The 21,537-nt window shown below is 39.3% G+C and overlaps 2 protein-coding genes across 2 annotated transcripts; one reads left to right on the top strand and one right to left on the bottom strand.

Moving 5' to 3' along the window:
• Positions 1–154: 154 nt before the first annotated feature.
• On the bottom strand, positions 155–10,062 carry LOC124143168 (molybdate-anion transporter-like). The gene is made up of 2 exons (XM_046512028.2): positions 9,897–10,062; positions 155–7,368 (listed from the first exon to the last, which is right to left on the bottom strand). The coding sequence occupies exon 2, from the start codon at positions 7,332–7,334 to the stop codon at positions 5,979–5,981; it is 1,356 nt and encodes a 451-aa protein (XP_046367984.2). The 5' UTR covers positions 7,335–7,368; positions 9,897–10,062; the 3' UTR covers positions 155–5,978.
• A 75-nt stretch (positions 10,063–10,137) lies between these two features.
• Positions 10,138–19,731, top strand: LOC124143169 (tRNA (guanine-N(7)-)-methyltransferase-like). The gene is made up of 6 exons (XM_046512029.2): positions 10,138–10,286; positions 11,248–11,399; positions 15,096–15,280; positions 16,477–16,590; positions 17,886–17,987; positions 19,522–19,731. The coding sequence occupies exons 1-6, from the start codon at positions 10,204–10,206 to the stop codon at positions 19,663–19,665; spliced, it is 780 nt and encodes a 259-aa protein (XP_046367985.2). The 5' UTR covers positions 10,138–10,203; the 3' UTR covers positions 19,666–19,731.
• Positions 19,732–21,537: the final 1,806 nt, after the last annotated feature.

Below are 21,537 nucleotides of genomic sequence, written 5' to 3' on the forward strand. Positions count from 1 at the left end.
GTGGGACATTGCTCGTATATCAATCTCTTGCTTTTCTGGTCCAAACTCGATTTTTTAGAGGCCTGCTGTGATACAAGTGGAATTTTGTTGACTTGGCAGAAAGCAACATCAACTTGCGATAATTACAAAGCCAGTGAAGAAGAAAGTCACACCAGACAGTGAAAAAGATTTATTCTCCCGCAATGATTACACATCACCATCTGTGTAACACACATACCCCACACATCCCACCAAGTTACTTGACAGGGTTACACAACTGTTTGGTCACTGGAGGGGTGTTCAACCCCTCTCTGTAACACACATACCCCACGCGTCCCACCAAGTTACTTGACCATGATGACAGGGTTACTCAACTGTTCCTGTTTTCTGTAAGGAACTGTCCAATTCCAAATGTCAAATATGGTAACAATTATCGATAGTTGCTCAATTTACAATCATCAAATACATCTCATTTTCATCACTGAACTCTGAACTCCATTAATAGTTGTCTGGTCCCGTGAGCTATATTCATCAATTTCATCACCCGGGCTGGTCATGACCTTGACCTTGTTTTTACAGATGGACAGTCCACCCAATACCAAGCCACCCGTTGCCAGGAAACCATGACAGCGAGATGGACAACACACTATTGTGTAAGCTCCACTGGTGTATTCCCAGTTGAGCTAACAACCACATTGAAAGAACTGGATATTATATACAAATAATATACACAGTGTTAGAGGTTCCTAGACCCTCGATAAGAAATTAAGAATATTAATCAAGTTTAGAAGGATTTGACAACACAGTTCTAGGTCTGAAATTAAGCAAGAATCTGGGTACTTTTGGATCATATTTTAATGTATATCTATATTTTTAATCATGATAACTTTCTTTCTTGGACTAAATGTTAGTCTAAAATGTGAGTGAATGTTGTTTTACGCCTCACACAACCCATGTAGGAACCAACCGATGTACTACTTACACTTTCAAAGTCTCCATACACTACCATATCACCCTTCAAAACTAGATGGATAACAAGTAACCATGGTAACCAAGTATCGGTACTTTTGTTCAATGTATGCAGTTTGTTGGCAGGATGCAAGGACAGTTAAACGTATTCTAGAAACCCACGTGATTAGCGGTACATAGGTACAGTGATACAGTATTATATCCCGATACAAGGCCCACGATACAATACATTGATTCACAATCACTGTATCGCAATACATAATATACATTGCATTATGTTACAAGTAATGTTGGTGTGAATAACAAAACTGTCCAACAACCAGATTATGTAGTCTCGAGTTGGCCATTAATAGTATTTCCTGTATGGCTCTAAACAGCATGCATTCACAGTGCCCTCTCTCCTATATGTTCCTGCCTTACAATATCCTATCTTCGATCAATGAAATTTATAAACAAATGATTCTGGGTTGTGATTCACCTGAAAAACAAAAGCGTATCAACTTATGGAATAAACGACTGTCCTGATATATGTGACCAGCCATGAGATAAGGGACCTTATGGATGAAAAATCACATTTTGACTTTTCAGTATATTTTAACTCAACAGCATCTTTGGAACACAAAAATACAATTCACAGGCTTCAATTCATATTTATTCCAGAGATACATGGTATCACATGGCTGTCTTCACTGAAGTAAGATGACAGAAAACGTCTTCATGACGTCATAGCACATCGTATCCTAGCAACCATAAGGTCTCTTTTTCTCCAAGTGGGTCACATATATTGCATGGAGAGATGTATTGTACTGTGACCCTCCGTCTCATTACACCTGTAATAGTGACACGCTGTGTAACATTTCCCTCGGGCAGACACACAACCAGGATGTTTCAGGTACGGCTGCTGTACTGTGTACGTGATAACCGACGAGGTACATTTCTCATTCTTGAACCTAACATGCTAAATACCTCAACACCCATCTGGGATCATCTATCCTGACAAAACTTTAAATGACTGGCAAATCATGTAATGAAGGTTTGTGTGTGTGAAATTATGACAGAAATGGACATTCTGAAAGGTGTGTGAATGACAGGTCTTGTTATGTACTTTCTATCTGAAAAAATAAAAAGGGTATACACTCTAGTTGTTACCATGGTTACCACCAAATCAATTTGGTCAGTATCAGGGTTTGAAGATCCCTATCATAATGGCACAGTGTAAGTAAGTCCCCCTGCCTTGTTAGAAAGTGCACATGCCTTCAGCACATGTAAAAGACACACTTAGAAATCACATTCTTAAACCAGCCCTTTATCCCCGTACTCTCTCACAAGCAAATTGAAGAGATTTATGTCCGATAACAATTTCAAATAAACTAATTTTTTTAAGAAATATTTTCTACTTGTACATGTTGTAGGCACACTTAAATCTCACAGTTGTATTTTGTTAATTGCCGAATGATGTATGTGGTTGGCTGACCTGTGACACTATCAATAATTTAAGAAGTCATCTTCCCTGTCCTCCTGTACAAGCAGGGTGTATGGAGAACATAGTCCCCGGTGATCAAGACACCGTGACCTCCCTAGTGAGTGAGTTGGGTTTAACGCCACTTTTAACAGTATTCCAGTTATATCACGGCATGTCAGCTTAATGTGGGAGGAAAGCCCGAAGTGATGCAGGTCTCAGACGTTTACCACCTCGGCACGGGTATGGTGCTGACAAACCTAGAAACATAATTGGGGCGAACCAGGATTTGACCTTCCTAAGCTAATGGTACACTAGTGAATACAAGCAATCAAATACATTCAATTCTTTCCCGACCCATTAGAAAATTGATCCAAGCAGCATGTAGGAGTAAGTAGGTAGGCTGAAACCTGAGAAAATGTGGATGTTATTAAAACTTTACCTGAGGATGTAAACACTGACACAGGGTGTTACCTTGACCTTCAAACATGGGGTCCAAGGGACCCAAATAATTAATATTAAAAGTCAATGCTGGCAATATGAGGGTTCTGTAAAGTAATGAAATGGTGTACTGTACTGTACTGTACTGTACTGTACAGTTTCATGATTACTTCAGAATCTGGAATGAATCAGTGATCATGTGGATAGTTGTCATGATGGATGGATGAAATAACAGACACCCATCACTGCTCTTAATGACCTGTAGGTAACATGAATATTTTTGTCCGTCCTTCGGGATGCAGTGTATTCTTTTTCATCGTCCAATCTCAACACACCTTTGTGCGTCACATAAAACCCTGCCGATGTTTCTTGGTTTCAAAATAACATAATATTTTTTCAGGTTTCACAGAATAATAAGCAATATATCTTATTTACTACTAGTGGGATGATACGCCGATGCATCGCAATATTATACTTCCCGATACAAGTATCGATCACAGTCGCACACTAAGTAAAAAATATCGATTCATACCTTAAATGTTTACTTCAATGACTGTTACACCAAACACTAATTAGTAGAGAAAAAGTAGATATTTTCATCCATTGCGCCATCTTGACACTGCCAACTGTAAATCATCACTGTGCCAGATATTTGACTATCCTGTCTATGAAAAATATGGGTTACACTACAGATACGAGCACATACACAGATCGTGATACATATCGGATCGTGAGCAAGGTATCGTGATACGTATTGGATCGCACAGCTGTTGTATCTTCCCAGCCCTATTATTTACATAGTTGGTTATCTAAATTGTGAATTGATGCAAATCTCCCATCAATGCAAAATAAAACAACAGTAACCATGGTAACTAACAATAAACAATGAATGAAAACAAAAACACAATGGCTGTACATGGCTCACAAACACAACATTGTGAACCATGACAGCTGAAATATGGTAAATATGTTATTGTTAAAACAAAATGCAAATAATACCACAATAATAATGTGTACATGCCACCTTGTCTGCATACGTGGACAGTAACTCGTCTCACGTCATTCCATATTCATAAGTTTAAAGTCAGCCGATACATTAACATGAGTAATATTCTGACCATGCTAATTAAATTGTACGGAGTTATATTCACAACCAGTCTTCCCCAACCCTGTAAAATTCATAACATTTCAAGTCATGAGAATTATCTTGTTGAGACTCTTGAGCAATCTGAGTGAGTCAGTTAGTGAATACCGGTATTGCAAAACAATGCATCAGCAATTCTACATTGGAAATCAAATTGGAAAACATCCCCTCCACAGAAGACGAGCCTCTTTAACAAACACATGACAGTCATGTGATATTTCAACCGTTATGTTAGTGGTGGCTCAAATTTGAACAGTCATTCTCTCCATTTGTTTACTTGAAGAAAAGTTGATATAAAAACTGAATGTATATCATGCTTTTTTCATGCTGATTTTCAATATTCATAAAACTAGTTAGTTTTTTCAAACTCAAATTTTTACTTTCCAAGTTCACTTGTGTAATAAATTAATTCAATTTTGTTATGAACATGACAGGCATGACAGAACTGCCTAGACTTGCTCAAGTCTGTAAGGAAATGATTATGAGCTTAAATCATAATTCCTAGATAATGTAAATACTAAGAGCATATTGTCCCTACAAGAGACTTGGGTCGGCTTATCTACACTTGCCTATCATAAAGATAGAACTACTATTCATCTATGGACTTAATATTCAGTACAGCCTTGGAGCAAGGCTAGGAACTACCCAATGTCTGAGTATACCAAAGTAGGTGTTGTCTTCTCATGTCGCTATCATAAAATTCTAGATCAAGCACATGATACAGGGGAGACAACTCCTAACAGCATTGCTGGTGTGAGGCGACCTTTACAAAATGTCAGGTCAAAACCCCAGTATACAGGAGTAACCATGGTTACTATCCATATCATTTGTGCAAAATGAAACTATTGCCTACAGAAATGATGTTGATGTATTCTAAAGGCTACATAAGAAATGAAGTCAGCTGTTTTCAACAAACATCAGGGAAGCCATTTGAAGACAGTAGACATAGAAAATGTAGAAATAGCCCGGACCGGACAAAAAAAGGTAACCTGGTATTTTGAGTACAAAGATGATAGAACTAATATTGCTGACACAAAAGATTCAAAACAAAACTGTTTCTGTCAATGACACTAAGATTTCTTTCGGGTTTCTGAAATCCGTAGCGACAGACACTCATGACTCCATGTAGTGAATTGTTACGAGAGGCCTACCGATTTGCTGAGTATTTTAACAAGAACGCTGGTGTGGAAAATGATCATGACACATTCAGGAACAAGCAACAGAACACTCTGTTCATGTCTGGGTGGAGTGGAGCCAACAGTTATCTCTTGTGTATCCCCATCCAGATAATGCAGGGTTAGAAAGTAAGCAAGTCATATAGACCTTCCATGACCCCAACATTAAACGTTGGCAAGATCTAGAGGGTTCCTAAATTAAAATACTATAGCTCAGCGATAGAAATTGGCACTAGTCCTGTAGTCCTTGCGAAACTGCCCAATAGTTAAGGTATAATAAGGACTAGTAGAAATTTGCCCTTTTTAAGGGTTTTGCTATATGTTATCATTATAAGAAGTAGTGGACTAAAACTGTTAGTTTCTACTGCTGTCTAAGCAGCAAACCTTAAGGATCCAAGGACCCCCATAATTTCAAACACAGTAATGATATACAAAACAAACACATAACATACATCCGTGGTAGTTTTCTTGGATTTTGATACGAGTCCTTTTCTTTGATATTATTCATGCAGTTGTGCATTTTCTCCCTAAACTATGGTCAAGGTAGCTGTCCATCAACATCAGGATTTCTTCTTTATTGGTACACCAAACAATGTCCTTGTACTTCATTCATATAACATAACTTATCCATTTTCAATCGACAGATTGAGTTGTCAGTGATGTTTTCATTCACCTCTACCATCAGACCTTGAATCAGTCAGACTGGAGGTCTACATTCCCTGATACACAATCTCTTGAGCATCTATATACCCTAAAACAAAATCTTTAAGACCAAAGAACACAAAAATTCCAGAACATGTTAAGAAATATTCTAAAAGATGTTGTGAATATGTTCGCTCTCTGTCATAATGGTATCTTGCTTCAAGTTCTCATCGTCTTTCGCGATTTTCACAAACCTGATCCCGCACAGGAGTCCGAGCGACAGGAGCACTATACAGATAACGAAGATCATCCTGTTGCCGTGCCGGAACACGTCTTCGTGCAGCAGCATCAACACAACACAAGATATGAGGTTGAGGGGGATCCGGAACCAGTTCATTATGCTGTAACGGTGTGTCTCCGGGATTATGTGGTTGCGGAGAAAACCCATGGATGGAAAATAGATTCCGACTCCGAACTCGAACATTAGCAAAGCTAGGTACGTGACTGTCACATTCCGCTGCTCGGGGTGAGTAGCTATCACGCACACTGACATACTTGCTATGGCTATTACAGTCGCTGCTATCAACATGGTAGTCACTGGAATGTTCCGTGAAGTAAGGATTTGGTGCACAGCCTGACCAATCAGAATACACACCATAAAACTCGAAAATGTTATTCCAAGAGATGGGTGACCTGTATCCAATACTGGTGTCCATAGAAATATTATAATGTAGATAACACTCTCAAACAGGGCTTCAATTGCACCGATCATGAAAATCTTCTCGTTGGTAACAATGCTCTTAAAACCTTCTCCACAAACCTTTCTAAACTTCACCTTATGCCCGCTGTAGTTTTCATTCCAGTGTGTGGAAATTATGATCCCGACGAATATCAAGAACGGAACGGCTAGCATGTACGGCGCCACAGGGCCAAGGCCGAACCATTCGGACACAATGTTTGTTGTAATACCAGCAGTCATGGCGAGAATACCATTCCAGAATGAGGCTTTAGCAAATGTGAGGGAAATCCATTCTTTAGGAAAGTCGTGAGTTTCCAGATGTTCGTGAACATACCAAGCCTCGAAGGCTGAAAACAAAACCGATGTTGCCACACCGCCAACGATTCGTCCAATGATCAATATCATGTAGCTTCGCGATAGTTTGAGCAAGCATGATAAGGAATAGGTGACTGTAAACACAACACATAATTTCTTGCGACCGAACTGATCTGCAGCGATTGGAGTCCATGATCCGAGGATGACAGTCGAGGCAAACCCGAAGACGTAGAGAACGGCGATCTGCTCTTCCTGGAACCCATAGTAACTGTAAAGCTTGTAGAGGTACGGTCCTTGAAGCCAGTCGGCAAACATGGCGACCAGGTACACCAGGTAGTAGCCTCGCTGGAACTTGAGGAACTGGGGATTGTTGCCGATAGATTCATCTTGCCGTGTGCGATGGGCCCAGAACTGCAAGATGGCACAGAGCACGGCCAGAGCCACGAACAAGAGAGACGTAATCAGCAGCATCGTGAGGGATCTTGTGGTCGCCTACTTCATGGTCCTGGGGAATAGAGAGTTGAGAGTTGTGAGTGAGTGAGTGAGTGAGTGAGTGAGTGAGTGAGTGAGTTGGGTTTAACGCCGCTTTTAACAGTATTCCAGTTATATCACGGCGTGTCAGCTTAATGTGGGAGGAAAGCCCGAAGTGATGCAGGTCTCAGACGTTTACCACTTCGGTGAAACCCACGAGCACGGGTATGGTGCTGACAAACCTAGAAACATAATCGGGGCGAACCGGGATTTGAACCCACAATCATAGGTTTCTGGCGTGCCAAAGGGACGCGACTCTGCACAGCGAATCGCGGCGCCTTAGACGACTGGGCCACCCGTGCCCCCAATAGAGAGTCATGAGAATACACAATCATATGAAAAAACTTTTTTTTTTTTTTTTATAGGTTGAGTAGGTTGACATTTCACTGCTTTGTCTGACATGAACTTAAACCATCAATGTAAGTGGGCACGCTCTTTTCAGATTAGTGCCAGCTCATAGACAGAAGGCTAGTGAATTACTTAGCTGACACTTCGCCACAGGACCACAGGTACTATCAGACAATTAGTTATCTTTTAAGTAACTAGTGACTACTACCTGATTAATGCATATGCACAAAGTGTAAATTCTTTCTGCAAAACTCAAAACTTACAAGTTATGGATTTACCTCAAATAACATCTTCATCTTTAGAAACATTTGATAAAAATAGGTATGAGTGAGTGGGTTTGGCTAAGGCTCCTTTCATGGGTTATCATTTGATGTGGGAGAAAAGCACAAAGTGATATCTCCATGATCGCAAAAAATATTATTTAATTCTTTTAATATATATAGTTAATATAGTTAAGAAAAATTACTTCAGAGACATCAAATTTAATGATTAACACACACAAAGCTGTAAACAGTCTGAAATCAGTGACATCATTCAACGCAATAATGCAACACAAGCCCCGCTCATTCTATGATCAGCCAATCAGGAAACAGTATGTGGGTGTGGCATAATTTTTCAGTTTATGGAAACATCCACGCAAACAATATTGCAGGGTTAGCCAATCCAGGGACCATATATCGGTATATGGTTTCTGGCCAATCAAATGCCACGGAAGCGCTTTCAATTTATTTATTCCAGGATAACCTACATTATCATATAATGGGTAGGTTTCTCGGCAGGATAAAGCCAACGGATAAAAACGATATCTGTTGGGGTCATATGCGGATAGAGATGCAAATATCAAAGGTCAAGTATGGACTACTTTCAGTGTTTATAAACAAACATGGCGTCGCACTTGTCATTCGGCGATTGAGTCAGAATTAACCATTGTAAATCTGGATAAACTACAGGGATAATTGCTACAATTATAAAATAAACAGTCTTATGTACTGAAAACCAGTGTCGAAATGCGACGTAACTAAGGCATTTTATAAGTTTTGGCAACTTTGGAGATATAAATTTCGAAACAATTTTGCGAGGGCACTAGGCCTAGCCAAGCGGGATCAGTAGCCATATCTGTGCTTGTAGACCTCTGCGGCTTGAAACCTTTTCCACAAATAAAAATAGTTGGATTTAGGCGAAATATGTATGAATTGTTACCTTGTTTTGTTTTGGGGCTGTACATCTGACTGAACTTCTTAACGTTATGACAGAACAGGCCGACTTTCAACAACGTCTGAACGTGGCCGTGACGTCTCATAGACTAGGGTTAGAGTAGCTTCCCTTTGACAAAGGACAGTTACTCTAGCTGACAGACCGATGGATGGCCGCGAAAGGCAAGTAAAAACAATTGTTGTTTTGTGTATATGTTGCTTCGCCACTGTATAAGAAACAGATTTTAGTTGGAACTATATTGGCTACTGTCACTGTCCATGCTGTCCGACTGACACATCATTTACCCTGTGACATTATAAATATTAATGCGCGAGTGAGGGGAAGCGATTTTCAAGCACAGAATTGAAGAATGACATTATATGATAAAGAAGTTATCACGCTTGTGATAAATATCCTGTATTAGGAAGAAACACTATGTATTTAGCTCGCCAAGGCTCACTAAATACAATGTTTATTCCTAATGCAGGAAATTTACCATCCCCAAACTCACTCGCGTGATAACCTCTATGTAAGCGTAACACACCTAATGATCAGAGAAGCATGTGCAGCAGGGAGCACTATACAGATGCACCTGTTTTCTTGGCCACATTCAAACACTGCATGATAAATATAAACGAAGAAATGCAGCAGACAAAATGTTTTGCAAATAGATACCGCTAAATGTCATTAATCCTGCACTGTCATGTATTTCACAAAGACAGCCATGACTATAGAAATCATGATCTACCCAAATGCGCTGACAGGCTCTGAAGTCACTGAAGCAAATACATTTATGAGAATTACTTCAAATGCATCCTGTTTCATGTTTTTTGGTGACGTGTCTTTAATGTCTCTCTGCATTAAGTAACTGATTCCGAAAATAATAAATAATTGCGCTCATAATTGCTTTTATCTAATTATATAATGCATATATACCTAATTACTAAACGTTTTACACACCTTGATGTCACACTACACACGACTGCTAGTGACAGATACTGGTCCTCTCTGTCTGCAAGCTGCCATGTCAACTCATAAACTCCAATCCAAAATGTACATTCACAATCTTTCTTCCTTCGCATCTACTGTATGAATGAGCACATATAATTGTATTCACGTATATTGTAGTTTGTAATTACAGAATATTATGAGATATTGTCGTTTATTACAATAATTACACGTGTAAAAGATTGAGTTCGTAGCTACCCGGAAGAATAACCCACGTGTGACTTCCGGTGTGAAGTGCCGACCGAAAGAAGCCGGCAACATGGCAACTCAGAAGTTACCTCAGAAAAGATATTATAGACAAAGAGCTCATTCAAATCCGATATCTGATCACAGTTTTGATTAGTATGAACACGTTTCGTTTCTTTTGTTATGTTTGTTTTGGAGAAAACAATGCTGTATGAAATATGGTGCAATGATGGATATCTTTTCCGGACGCTTCAAACAATATTGTGTCAGACCATCAACATTGTTTAATCACCTTCAAATTTATGTATAGGTTAAGAATCAAACACTCTCTGCATTTAAAGAATTCATTTAAAAAATCTGGAGAAGTAGAACGTTTTATGCAAATGTCATTCACTTTGACAATATTATCAAACATTGAACATGTATAAATTTGATTGTGGCTCGTAGACTAGCAATATGTGTATAGTCGCACCTTAAGTCCGTAACATAATTCTCCATATGGATCTGTTATTTTAGTGTATCAAATATTTTTCATTACTTCACTTCCCACAGGTTTTCAGTATTTGACCACATGATGGAGACTCCAGGAACCTGTTCTCCAAGAACCACACTGACACCTTAACCTGTTACATGGTGTCATTCTGTTGCACCGTTTCGTTATTGTTGTCTTGTTACAGGAAACAGAAGTCAATAACATCTTTGGGGGATTTTCATCTTGTGAAATTTGATATTGTTGTACCATTTATAAAATGTTTGCCAAATAGTCAAAACATAAACCTATGGAGAGTATGTTTTGCAAATTAACAAAAGACAAAATACAGTAGAGACACTAATATCTAGGGACCTATTCAAGTGTCATGTTAAGCTTATCATAGAGTCGAGTTTGACTCAAGTAAGCACTCTGAGCTTATATTTAGTGTTACAATATGACAATACCTACCTCTTAAGTAACCTCGCACCAGAAATAATTCTAAGACAAAGTCTGCTCTCAGATCATTTAGTCTTTCTTATTGCCTGTTGAGATGTGTAAGGTATGGTGGGTATGGATTTGTCACTTTGTGGAGAGACATATAAGTTTGTTACTCTCTTTAGTGTAGCACTCATTATCTTTCCTCAGTCCAGTAGATCCCTGGCAAATGGATTGGTCAGAACACTACCCTCAGTTCTGTAAGCCTCCAGATACTGTGATCGATGGTTCCAGTGACAGAGCTTGTCCAAAACACCAGGTGGAGTTCGCAGACATTGGATGTGGATATGGTGGTCTCCTCGGTAGGTATAAGATAAGATAGATAAGATAAGATAATATTTATTGCAGAAACGTTCCATTACGGGACAGATGCAATTTTAAAAGACAAGACATTATGATTCATATATACATATATACAGACATACATAATTTACATTCCTGTAGACACATACAAAAACAAAACAATCAATATTACATATTTGATGATATTATTATACATAAAATGTCAACGATTGAATATGAAGGGGTATTTATTGTTTGAAATGATAGATATGGAAACAAATGCAGTTGATATTGACTGCTTCGTTTTTTGACAGGATGTAGTGAAATAATTTATCTTCATGACTGTGGACATTTACATTTACATTTTGTCTGGATAATTTTCCAAAGAGTATATTTCTTTCTTGAGTGTGTTTAATACAGTGAAGTAAGTAGTGTTTTTCGTCATCAATGGTTGAACATGTAGAGCATAGCCTCTGATGTAGTGGGGTTGGTGGCTTTGTATGTCTTCCAAGTTCAATATTTAATTTATGGTTACTTAATCTTAGTTTAGAAAAGTGGACTTGATATTTTCTTACTTTACTCTGACTGAGATAGGGTTCTAATTTTATTTCATTTTTAACTTTCCTGTATGTCCTAAGTTTGTTTCCTGTGCCTCTTGTTGCATTTACATCTTGAAGAGATTCCTTGAAGAGGGAGTTGAATATAGATTTGATTGTCTCTTTGAATATTGGTGATAGGAAAGCTGAAGTACTCAAATTGTGTTTTCCTAAGAATAGATTGAGCTGGTAAACCCATCCTTATCGTTTATTAACCAAATATGTACTTTCTGTAAAAGTGTTCAGAAGTATTATGTTACAACTAGCAGATGTTGAAATGGCAGTCAGAAATGGATACTACAGAACTTAAACATTTTACCTGTAAGATAAACCCTCTCAACATACCAGGGTCAAACAAAGTCCCCAGAATGGAAACATTGTATCACAGGTGTCCTACTGGCTGATCGCTGCGCAGAGTTGCGTCCCTTGGGCACGCCAGAAACCTATGATTGTGGGTTCAAATGCCGGTTCGCCCTGATTATGTTTCTAGGTTTGTCAGCACCATACCCGTGCATGTGGGTTTCACCGAAGTGGTAAACATCTGAGACCTGCATCACTTGGGCTTTCCTCCCACATTAAGCTGACACGCCACAATATAACTGGAATATTGTTAAAAGCCGTGTTAAACCCAACTCACTCACTCACTCCTACTGGCTGAGGGAGCCTCGCTGACTGTGCAGAGTTGCCTCCCTTAGACTATGGTTTGCTCATCAATTATCCCCATGTAGGATTAGCAAGGGCTGCTAGCACTGTACCCGTTCCAAACTTCCCATAGCTGATGGGATTCACCAAGCTATGTTTGTTCTACAAAATACAAAGTAATATTGCCCCAACTTACCTTAAAGACATTGTACCAACCACTGTAGGTTCCAATATATCATATAATTTAAGAAATTCAGACAATATTGGGATTCCATATACTAGATTAAAACACTCAACGTGTTCTTTTATTCCATCAACTGTAAGGTTATGGAACACTATTCCTGTAGCAGGTAGAAATTGTACATCTACATCCCAATTCAAGACATACATACAAAAAGAGCAAGTCATTGCACCTCCATATTTTTCCTATGGTGTTAGAAAGTTGAATATTTATCATACTCGATTAAGATACATGAAAAGCCAGTTAAATTATGATTTATACAGAATAGAGGTAAAATGTGATCCAATATGTCAATGTGGTGATCCATGTGAAAACGCATATCATTATTTATTAAAGTGTCCATTGTACGTCCACCAAAGAAAAACTATGTTAATAATAATTCGGGACATTTTACAGAACGCCGTGAACAAAAATGCTAAATTAGATTTAAATTTGATGTTAAACGGAAATGAATGTTTGTCCATTATCGAAAATCAACACATCTTTAAAGCAGTGCAAATGTTTATAAGTCATACAAAGAGATTTGGGTAACACTTTAATGTACATATACTAGTCTCTCTCTTTTGTACATTTCTTGTTATCTTTACACTCATCTTCTTTTCTGTTTTTCTTGTATATGATTTACTGTACAAGCTTTGTAAATACCATGGAGAGGGAGTCCTAAGTTGGATAACTTGTTCCCAATCCATTTCAATCTGAATAAAATATGTTTAAATCATGGGATTCACCAAGTTCAGCTGATATGTCATGATATGACTGAAAGTTTCTTTGAAACGACACAACACCTTGGGAGTGTCCTCTGTGTTACCTTAGGTGTATCACTGGCTTGTTTGTTGTTCGGGCATAAATATCATTGACTGTGGTCCAGTCACATATCTGACTTGTGTATAATCTTGTTTCATTTAATAGATACAATATTACTGATACAGGCTATAGCAATATTCATGTACTTGTCTACAAAACATGTTTATCAGAGCTCCAGATAAGCTTTTGGTGTTGTGGGTATTTTACCCATGCATTTTAAAATCATTGGGTATCAGTAATTCTATCGGGGTATTCAAATTTCTGTTACCCACAAGTTTTTACACATGTGGGTATTTAAGTTAAATATTTAAAAATACTATTCATCTAGTCCCTGCTAACTGGTGTCGTGTGGGTTCGAGAGCTTTATAGGACTCAAAAATACCACGATACTTCCACAAGAAAGTGTGATGGCAAATGATCATGATGTAACTGTCATCGAGTTTGGCAAGGTTGGTGGAATGCCCGTTTTTAATTTCAAAATAAGTTGCTGATTTGCTAATCGGGTACGCAGGGTTACTTCACAATATTTTGATGATACGCACAAGTTTTATTTTTGTAGCGTATCTGTAATGTTCGTTGCGTATTTGATACGCTTGGATTTTATTTGACTGCATATTTCTGCATTTCTGATGCGTATTTTACGCAGATACGCAGCTTATCTGGAGCTCTGTGTTTATTCAATAAGTATACCTTAAATATCTCCCATCATGGAATCTGGGTTAGAACAGGTCCCAGCAGCCCCACAGAAAGATCTGAGTCCTATGAGGATCAGTACTCCCGTACTTTAACATAGAATTACAATGGTGGTAGAGCTACGATCGCTTTGAGCAAGTGGGCCCCTGTTTAGACGAACATTTAGTCTCTGAAATCTTATATTACACACTTTCCTGAAAGACTCTAAAAATAAAATAAAAATTGTGGAATAGCGCCAACTAGAGTTGGCTAGACTTGCTTTTGTATGCGTTTCAAGATTATATTTTATTCATAAAATAAATGTATTCCACAGTCATGGTGCAGGACTAGCCCCTGTTGTAAGAGGCAACATATTAGATCAGGCGATCAGGTGATTTGCTTGATTTTGTGTCATACCCTGATGGCATTGTTGCACATTATATCATTCACTGGATTGTCAGGTCCAGAGTCTATTATGTGCAGTCTGCCGTAGTATATTATATTTGCATGCTATTGAGTGCTGTAGAAACACATGGTATTGTTTACATTACAGCAGTGCCACGCCTACTGTGTGTGAACTACATCGTGCGTGACGTCATCAGTGTACGTGGATGACGCCATCCTCAGTAAATGATAGAAACCCCCATTACAGGTTTTCGTTGCCACTTGTTCCTGCCCCAAATATACAACATGCCGCATCATTAGATGGAATATTGCTGAGTGCAACAAGGAAACTGAAATAGCTGTTTTCTCTTTTGTAGTACAGTTGTCTCCCTTGTTTCCCGAGTCGCTGATATTGGGGATGGAAATTCGGGTCAAAGTGTCTGACTACGTCAAGGACAGAATCAAAGCTCTGCGTGAACAGAGCCCGGAACACTATCAGAACATTGCCTGCATTAGAACTAATGCCATGAAGTACCTGCCGAACTACTTCTTCAAAGGACAGGTAGGTGTAGCTGGAGCTGTAACACTCTGGGCGCAATACAATATGTATCCTGATACAATTTGTACCCCAATTTGTTGTTAGATATCAGAGATCGAAGATGATATATTGTAGGGCAGAATCATACAGGCTAGAGGGCACTGTGAATGTTATGCTATTTATAGCCAACCAGAAATATATGAAAATCTGGTTGTTTGTCTATAGTTTTTGTCAACATAGACCTGTGAAGATCCGGGGTAGAATAGGTCTTCAGCAACCCATGCTTGTCTTAAAAGGTGACTAACGGGATTGGGTGGTCAGGCTCGCTGACTTGGTTGATGCATGTCATCGATCCCAATTGCGTGGATCGATGCTCATGATATTAATCACTGGATTGTCTGGTCCAGACTCGATTATTTACAGACCGTCGTCATATAGCTGGAATATTGCTGAGTGTGGCGTAAAGCAACAAACAAACAAACAAACTACACCAACGTAACTTGTAATGTAATGTATCATATGTATCATGATACGGGGGATGTAAATCAATGTCTTGTATTCTCGTATCGTGACATAGTACTGTATTGCCATACCGCTACACACGTGTGATGTACATGTAGACCATGCCTGGCAGACTGTCAGTCCTGAGGTCGCCAACCCACTTCTAGGCATCAAGCGTACCACATAATTCCACCTGGCATTTAATTCAAGAACTCTTGAGTCATATCAGTGTACGCAGCTGGTACAAGCAAATTAGACTGGTATTTTCACACAGAATGCATGGCCCAGCATGTTCATAAGTTCAGACCTAAATGTTTATTGAATTGTCACTGTGTAAGAAAAAAGAAAAAAACATTGAAATATTGGCTTCTGCATACTAGTAAACATTTCATGGCATCTAGTATAATGCACTGCGGCATCCAAGGAATACCATTTAAGAGAGGTCGGCATCCTGCGTACCAAAAGGAATTTAGCAATTAGTGATTACCCTAGTTACACAGACACAGTGTCGAGTCCAAGGTATTCAATACTCGACTGAATCAAGGCAGACCATGGACCATAATACATTATCCATATGGTGGACATATAAATTTTTTAATGTTGAAAAAGTATTATAAAATTGTTGCCATTAGGCCTTTGTTGACTGCCTGTATGGCGTTTCTTGGTAATTGAAATATTTTTCAAAATGGTGTAAAACCCAACTCACTCACTCACTCCAGCTGTCCAAGATGTTCTTCCTGTTTCCGGACCCCCACTTCAAGAAAACAAAACACAAGTGGAGGATCATCAGCCAGACGCTGTTAGCGGAATATGCATACACACTCCGCGTGGGCGTAAGTGTTGACTTTGTGCACCTAGTTTTATACAGGTTCCTCTTGTGAAGATCTGGGTTAGAATTAGTCTTCAGCATCCCATGCTTGTCGCAAGACATGACTTACTGATGTTGTTGCATGGGCGGATACAGAGGGGTGCGGGGGTGCGCACCCCCCCCCCCCCTTTTTATTTTAAAAAAAATCTTTATTTCTGTATAAATTACCACCAAAGACAATAAATAGATCTTAATTGTGCACCCTTTTCAAAAAAGCTGTATCCGCCCATGTGTTGACTCATGTCATTGTATCCTGACCCGTGAAGTTCCGGGGTAGAATAGATCTTCACTCAGCAATATTCCAGCTATATGATGGCGGTATGTGAATAATCGAGACTGGACCAGACAATCTAGTGATTGACATCATGAGCATTGATCCGCACAATTGGTTCAGATGACAAGCATCAACCAAATCAGCGAGCCTGACCACCTGATGCCATTAGTTGCCTCTTACAACAAGCATAGTCGTCTTTTACAGCAAGCATGGGTTGCTGAAGACCTATTCTAACCCGGATCTTCACGGGTCTTAAGTCCACAGTACATACAGATATAAGACTTCAGAGTTTGAGCTGTGTTGTCCATTTTAGCAAAGCTTGAGGCACACACAGAGCTGACACACTCTTAACATCCTTCTCACTTTGTCACTCTTGTCACTGGTGTACGACATGTTCATGATGAATGTTCTGAATGGCAACATTGGTCCCGGAGAGTAGTTGGATGGGTGAACACGTTCAGCAGCTTGACTCCTGAGAGTTTCTAGGGCATTAGTCCTGCCCACACTGAAGCCCATGTAGCATGTCTTGTCTCCTTAGGCAGGTGACTTTGTCCAAATGCAGCAGTGAATGGGTACCCGGTAGGATGAGATGGTGATGTGGCTGTGAACCCTCTAGCATGTCACTGGCTGCTAGGGTTGTATACTCTCCAGGGAGTTGAGAATTAAAATCAAGTGCAATTGATCCGCTGACTGGGGTAGTGAGGTAGCACTTTGAGCATGCTTTAGGGTGTTGATTTGGTGCATTATTAATATGCACATTATTAATATGCACATTATTGATATGCACATTATTGATTATGCACATTATTGATATGCACATTATTGATATGCACATTATTGATATGCACGTTATTAATATGCACATTATTGATATGCACATTATTGATTATGCACATTATTGATTATGCACATTATTGATATGCATGTTATTAATATGCACATTATTGATATGCACATTATTGATATGCACATTATTGATGTTGCAGGGTAAAGTGTACACAATAACAGATGTGAAGGATCTTCATGAGTGGATGGTGCAGCACTTCGAAGCCTTTCCCTTGTTCCAGCGCATGTCGGAAGACGATTTGGTAAGTAAACTAGCGGAAGAAAGTAACTATTTAAATGTGAATTTCTTACAAATTAAATATCTTTAAAACTTTTAGCCACAAGCACAACATGAGGGTAGGTTAGATCTTCAAATAAAGAATAGAAAGACAAGTTACCGTATTCGACGTAATAAGCGCCCCTCTCTAATATGCGCCCACCGCAATATTTGCTAATATATTGGCTAGTGAACAATCCCAATTAGCGCCCCTTCCAAACAATGTACACAAAACTTATTTATTCGTGTATTATACGCACTCGTGTGTTATATGCACCCTTAATTATGGGCAATAAAATTCTGGAAAATATATCTGTCGTGTATAATACGCACAGACTTTTCTTTTGTATCATTTCTGGCTGTCAGCATAAACCATCAAATTTACAATCTTTCAACCCCCTATTTCTAATTTTGAGAGCGTCCGGGGCGCTTATTACGTTAAATACAGTAATTTTGTTTCAGTGGCATCGTCAGTGTATAAAATTCCCCAAAATTTTACTCAGACAACTGGACCTGCAAGTTAGCAGGTTAACAGACCAGATATGCCAGTTCAGAATTTTCTGGGCGAATGAACAAAAGTAACGAAAGGCTAAACATAAGAATAGTACTGTTTAATGTTAGTTCTCAGAAAATAACAATTAACTGGTGGATTGTCAACTTAGTTACTATAACTCCCGACTATTGGGCGTGCAACTTTTCAAAACTGTCCGCCAGTAAAAAAGACAGTCTCGGACGTTCTGGCAGGCGGTTTTTTAAAGACTGATATATTTATGGAGATTTTTTCAAGATTCAGTTATACACTAATGGGACTCAAGTGAGACAGTGGGCTAAGGTGCCAAAATTCACGGCAGAGTTGTGTCCCTTACTCATCCCAGGTTCAGCCTAGTTTTGATTCTTGGCTTGTCAGCACCTGCCGAAGCTCTTGGGTTTCACTCATGTGGTAAATGTCTGAGACCTGCATCACTTTGGGCTTACCTCCTACATGGCACTGACACTGCGATATAACTGGAATACTGTGCAATGAGTGAGTGAGTTGGGTTTTTAACTCCAGTTATATCTCACCGTATCAGGTTAAGTCGGGTGGAAAGCCTGAAGTGATACAGGTCTCAGATGTTTACCACTTTGTGAAACCCACTGTCACAGGTATGGTGTTGACAAACCTTGAACTATTTCGATGTGAATCAGGATTCGAACCCACGATGAGAGGTTTCTGGCGTGACCAAGGGATGCTATCCTGCACAGCGAATTGTGGCACCTTAGATGACTATGCCACCCGTGCTCCCAATATACTGTACTGCCTTCTGTAGTGACCTAATCTACAGAAATATTTGGTCTAGAGCATGAAACCCTATTTACTCACTAACTCACTGAAATCTTGACATAAGTTTAACAGATACATACATTCACATACCAAAATGATAGGACAAATTTTATTACAGACAGGTAGATATAATTTTTGGCATGTCTGTGCAGTGTAATATATTTCCAAGAACACTTCAGCGAGTACTTCCTGTTTACAGAAGGGAGACATCATTGTGGACAAGTTGTTTGACAGTACAGAGGAAGGTCAGAAGGTCACACGAAACAAGGGAGATAAGCTGCTTGCCGTGTTCATGCGGATTGAGGACCCGTTCTGCAGCTCAAAGCCCCTGGACTTGAGCTGATGTACACTGTATCAGAACATTGTATCAACACATTGTATATTGTATTAAAACACTCATTTCATCATAGCTCACCTTATGTTTGTTTTGTTTTTTAACGCCACACTCAGCAATATTCCATCTATATGACGGTAGTCTGTAAACAATTAATTTTAGACCAGCCAAACCAGTGATTGACATCATGAGCATCAATCTACGGAATTGGGATCAGTGACATGCATCAACGAAGTCAATCACCCAATTCAGTTAGTCGCCTCTTACAAGTATCAGTTACTGAAGATCAATGCCATGTCCCCGAGGCAAGAGAGTTAACTGACTTTAAAAGTTTAGTTTCCACCTGGTCGAATTAGGCTGGAATTATGGAGTTTTATTTTGCCTGAACTAACAAGTCTATGCATAGTCCAATCAAAATAATGTAACAATATCGACACCCGGTTCATAAACAACATGGCAGAGCATGTGTAACGTCAACTGGGCGTCGACAGATATTTTCCAAATATTTTCATGTTTTAATCATGGTGATCATGTGATTTGATGCACTTTGCGAAGCAAGACCCATTTTATTACAATATAGATCTTGATTATCGATCAGATTGTCTTCACTGGGCGACACCATTTTGTTTGAAGCAAATGCAAGTGATATGCAATGTGGAATTTGATTGGTCAATAGGAGGGACATAGAAGGGACATAACTTGTAATAGCCACTGGTGACGCTACCATCGACCCTGCAACTGCGTGAGAATACCAAGGCTAAAGTTCCGGTTATTGTTAAAGACCTTTTCCTGCGAAATGTACCCTTCGTATTTGCACTTAAATGAAATAGACGCATGGTCCACGGCTTGCACAGAACTAATAGACGCCCAAACATCTAATAGAGGAAGTATGGTACTTTGAAATATAATTTGCATCCAGCTCCATCAGTGCACTCCATGATGGTTAGTCTCCGGACATTTCAGCCACCCCTCTATATCACGAAAAGCTGGACGACAGTGACCTGGCTCGTCGTATCTCATCATAGACCATGATGTAGATTGTGCTCGCACTATCAACCACATGTTTATCTGGACCAGGCTTCTTTGTAGTCCCTAGGGGCGGTCGGGTAGCCTAGTGGTTAAAGCCTTCGCTCGTCACGCCGAAGACCCGGGTTCGATTCCCGACATGGGTACAATGTGTGAAGCCCATTTCTGCTGTCCCCGCCGTGATATTGCTGGAATATTGCTAAAAGCGATGTAAAACCATACTCACTCACTCGTTGTAGTCCCCTCTGATTAACTCGGGGACTTATGAAACAAAATTAATCTGTATCCAAAATTCACTCTTCACGTGATGAAAAGCTTTGATTACCTCTTGTGATGGTATTATAGTCAGCCGTAGGGTTACATATTAGCAAAGTCATTGGTCATACGAGGACTTTAACAGATATTGCTTTATTTCAGGCTGTAGGCAAATACGTACACACAGATCATGTTTGATGTTAAATACTTATCAAGGTCAAGTATATTTCACTCATTGGGTGGGGTAGGGGGGTTTGGGTACTTTCAGAGTGGTATTTGCAACATTTGTGGTTAGAAATCGTGGAAAGAAAGGCGTAACATTACAGTCGAGATGGTTTCATTCAAACTTGTGCGCATGATGAAGTGAAAGATGCGCTCGTAAAATACCATTTCCAAACCAGGATCTGTGAAGATCGGTTTCGAACATTTGTAGCATCAGCATGTCTCTTGAAATGGTTAAAGAATAAATGTGCATGAATGTTGTTTCACACCGCATGCAACACTATCCTGGCTAAACGAGTCACGGAATTAACTCGAATACGAACTGCGTTGTTCTGCATGAGGAAATAACTATTTGCGCCGATAAGGTATGATGACACA

The sequence above is a fragment of the Haliotis rufescens genome, unplaced genomic scaffold (assembly GCF_023055435.1).
Source record: "Haliotis rufescens isolate VD_foot unplaced genomic scaffold, xgHalRufe1.0.p SCAF_6, whole genome shotgun sequence".
In the NCBI taxonomy this organism is placed as follows: Eukaryota; Metazoa; Mollusca; class Gastropoda; order Lepetellida; family Haliotidae; genus Haliotis; species Haliotis rufescens.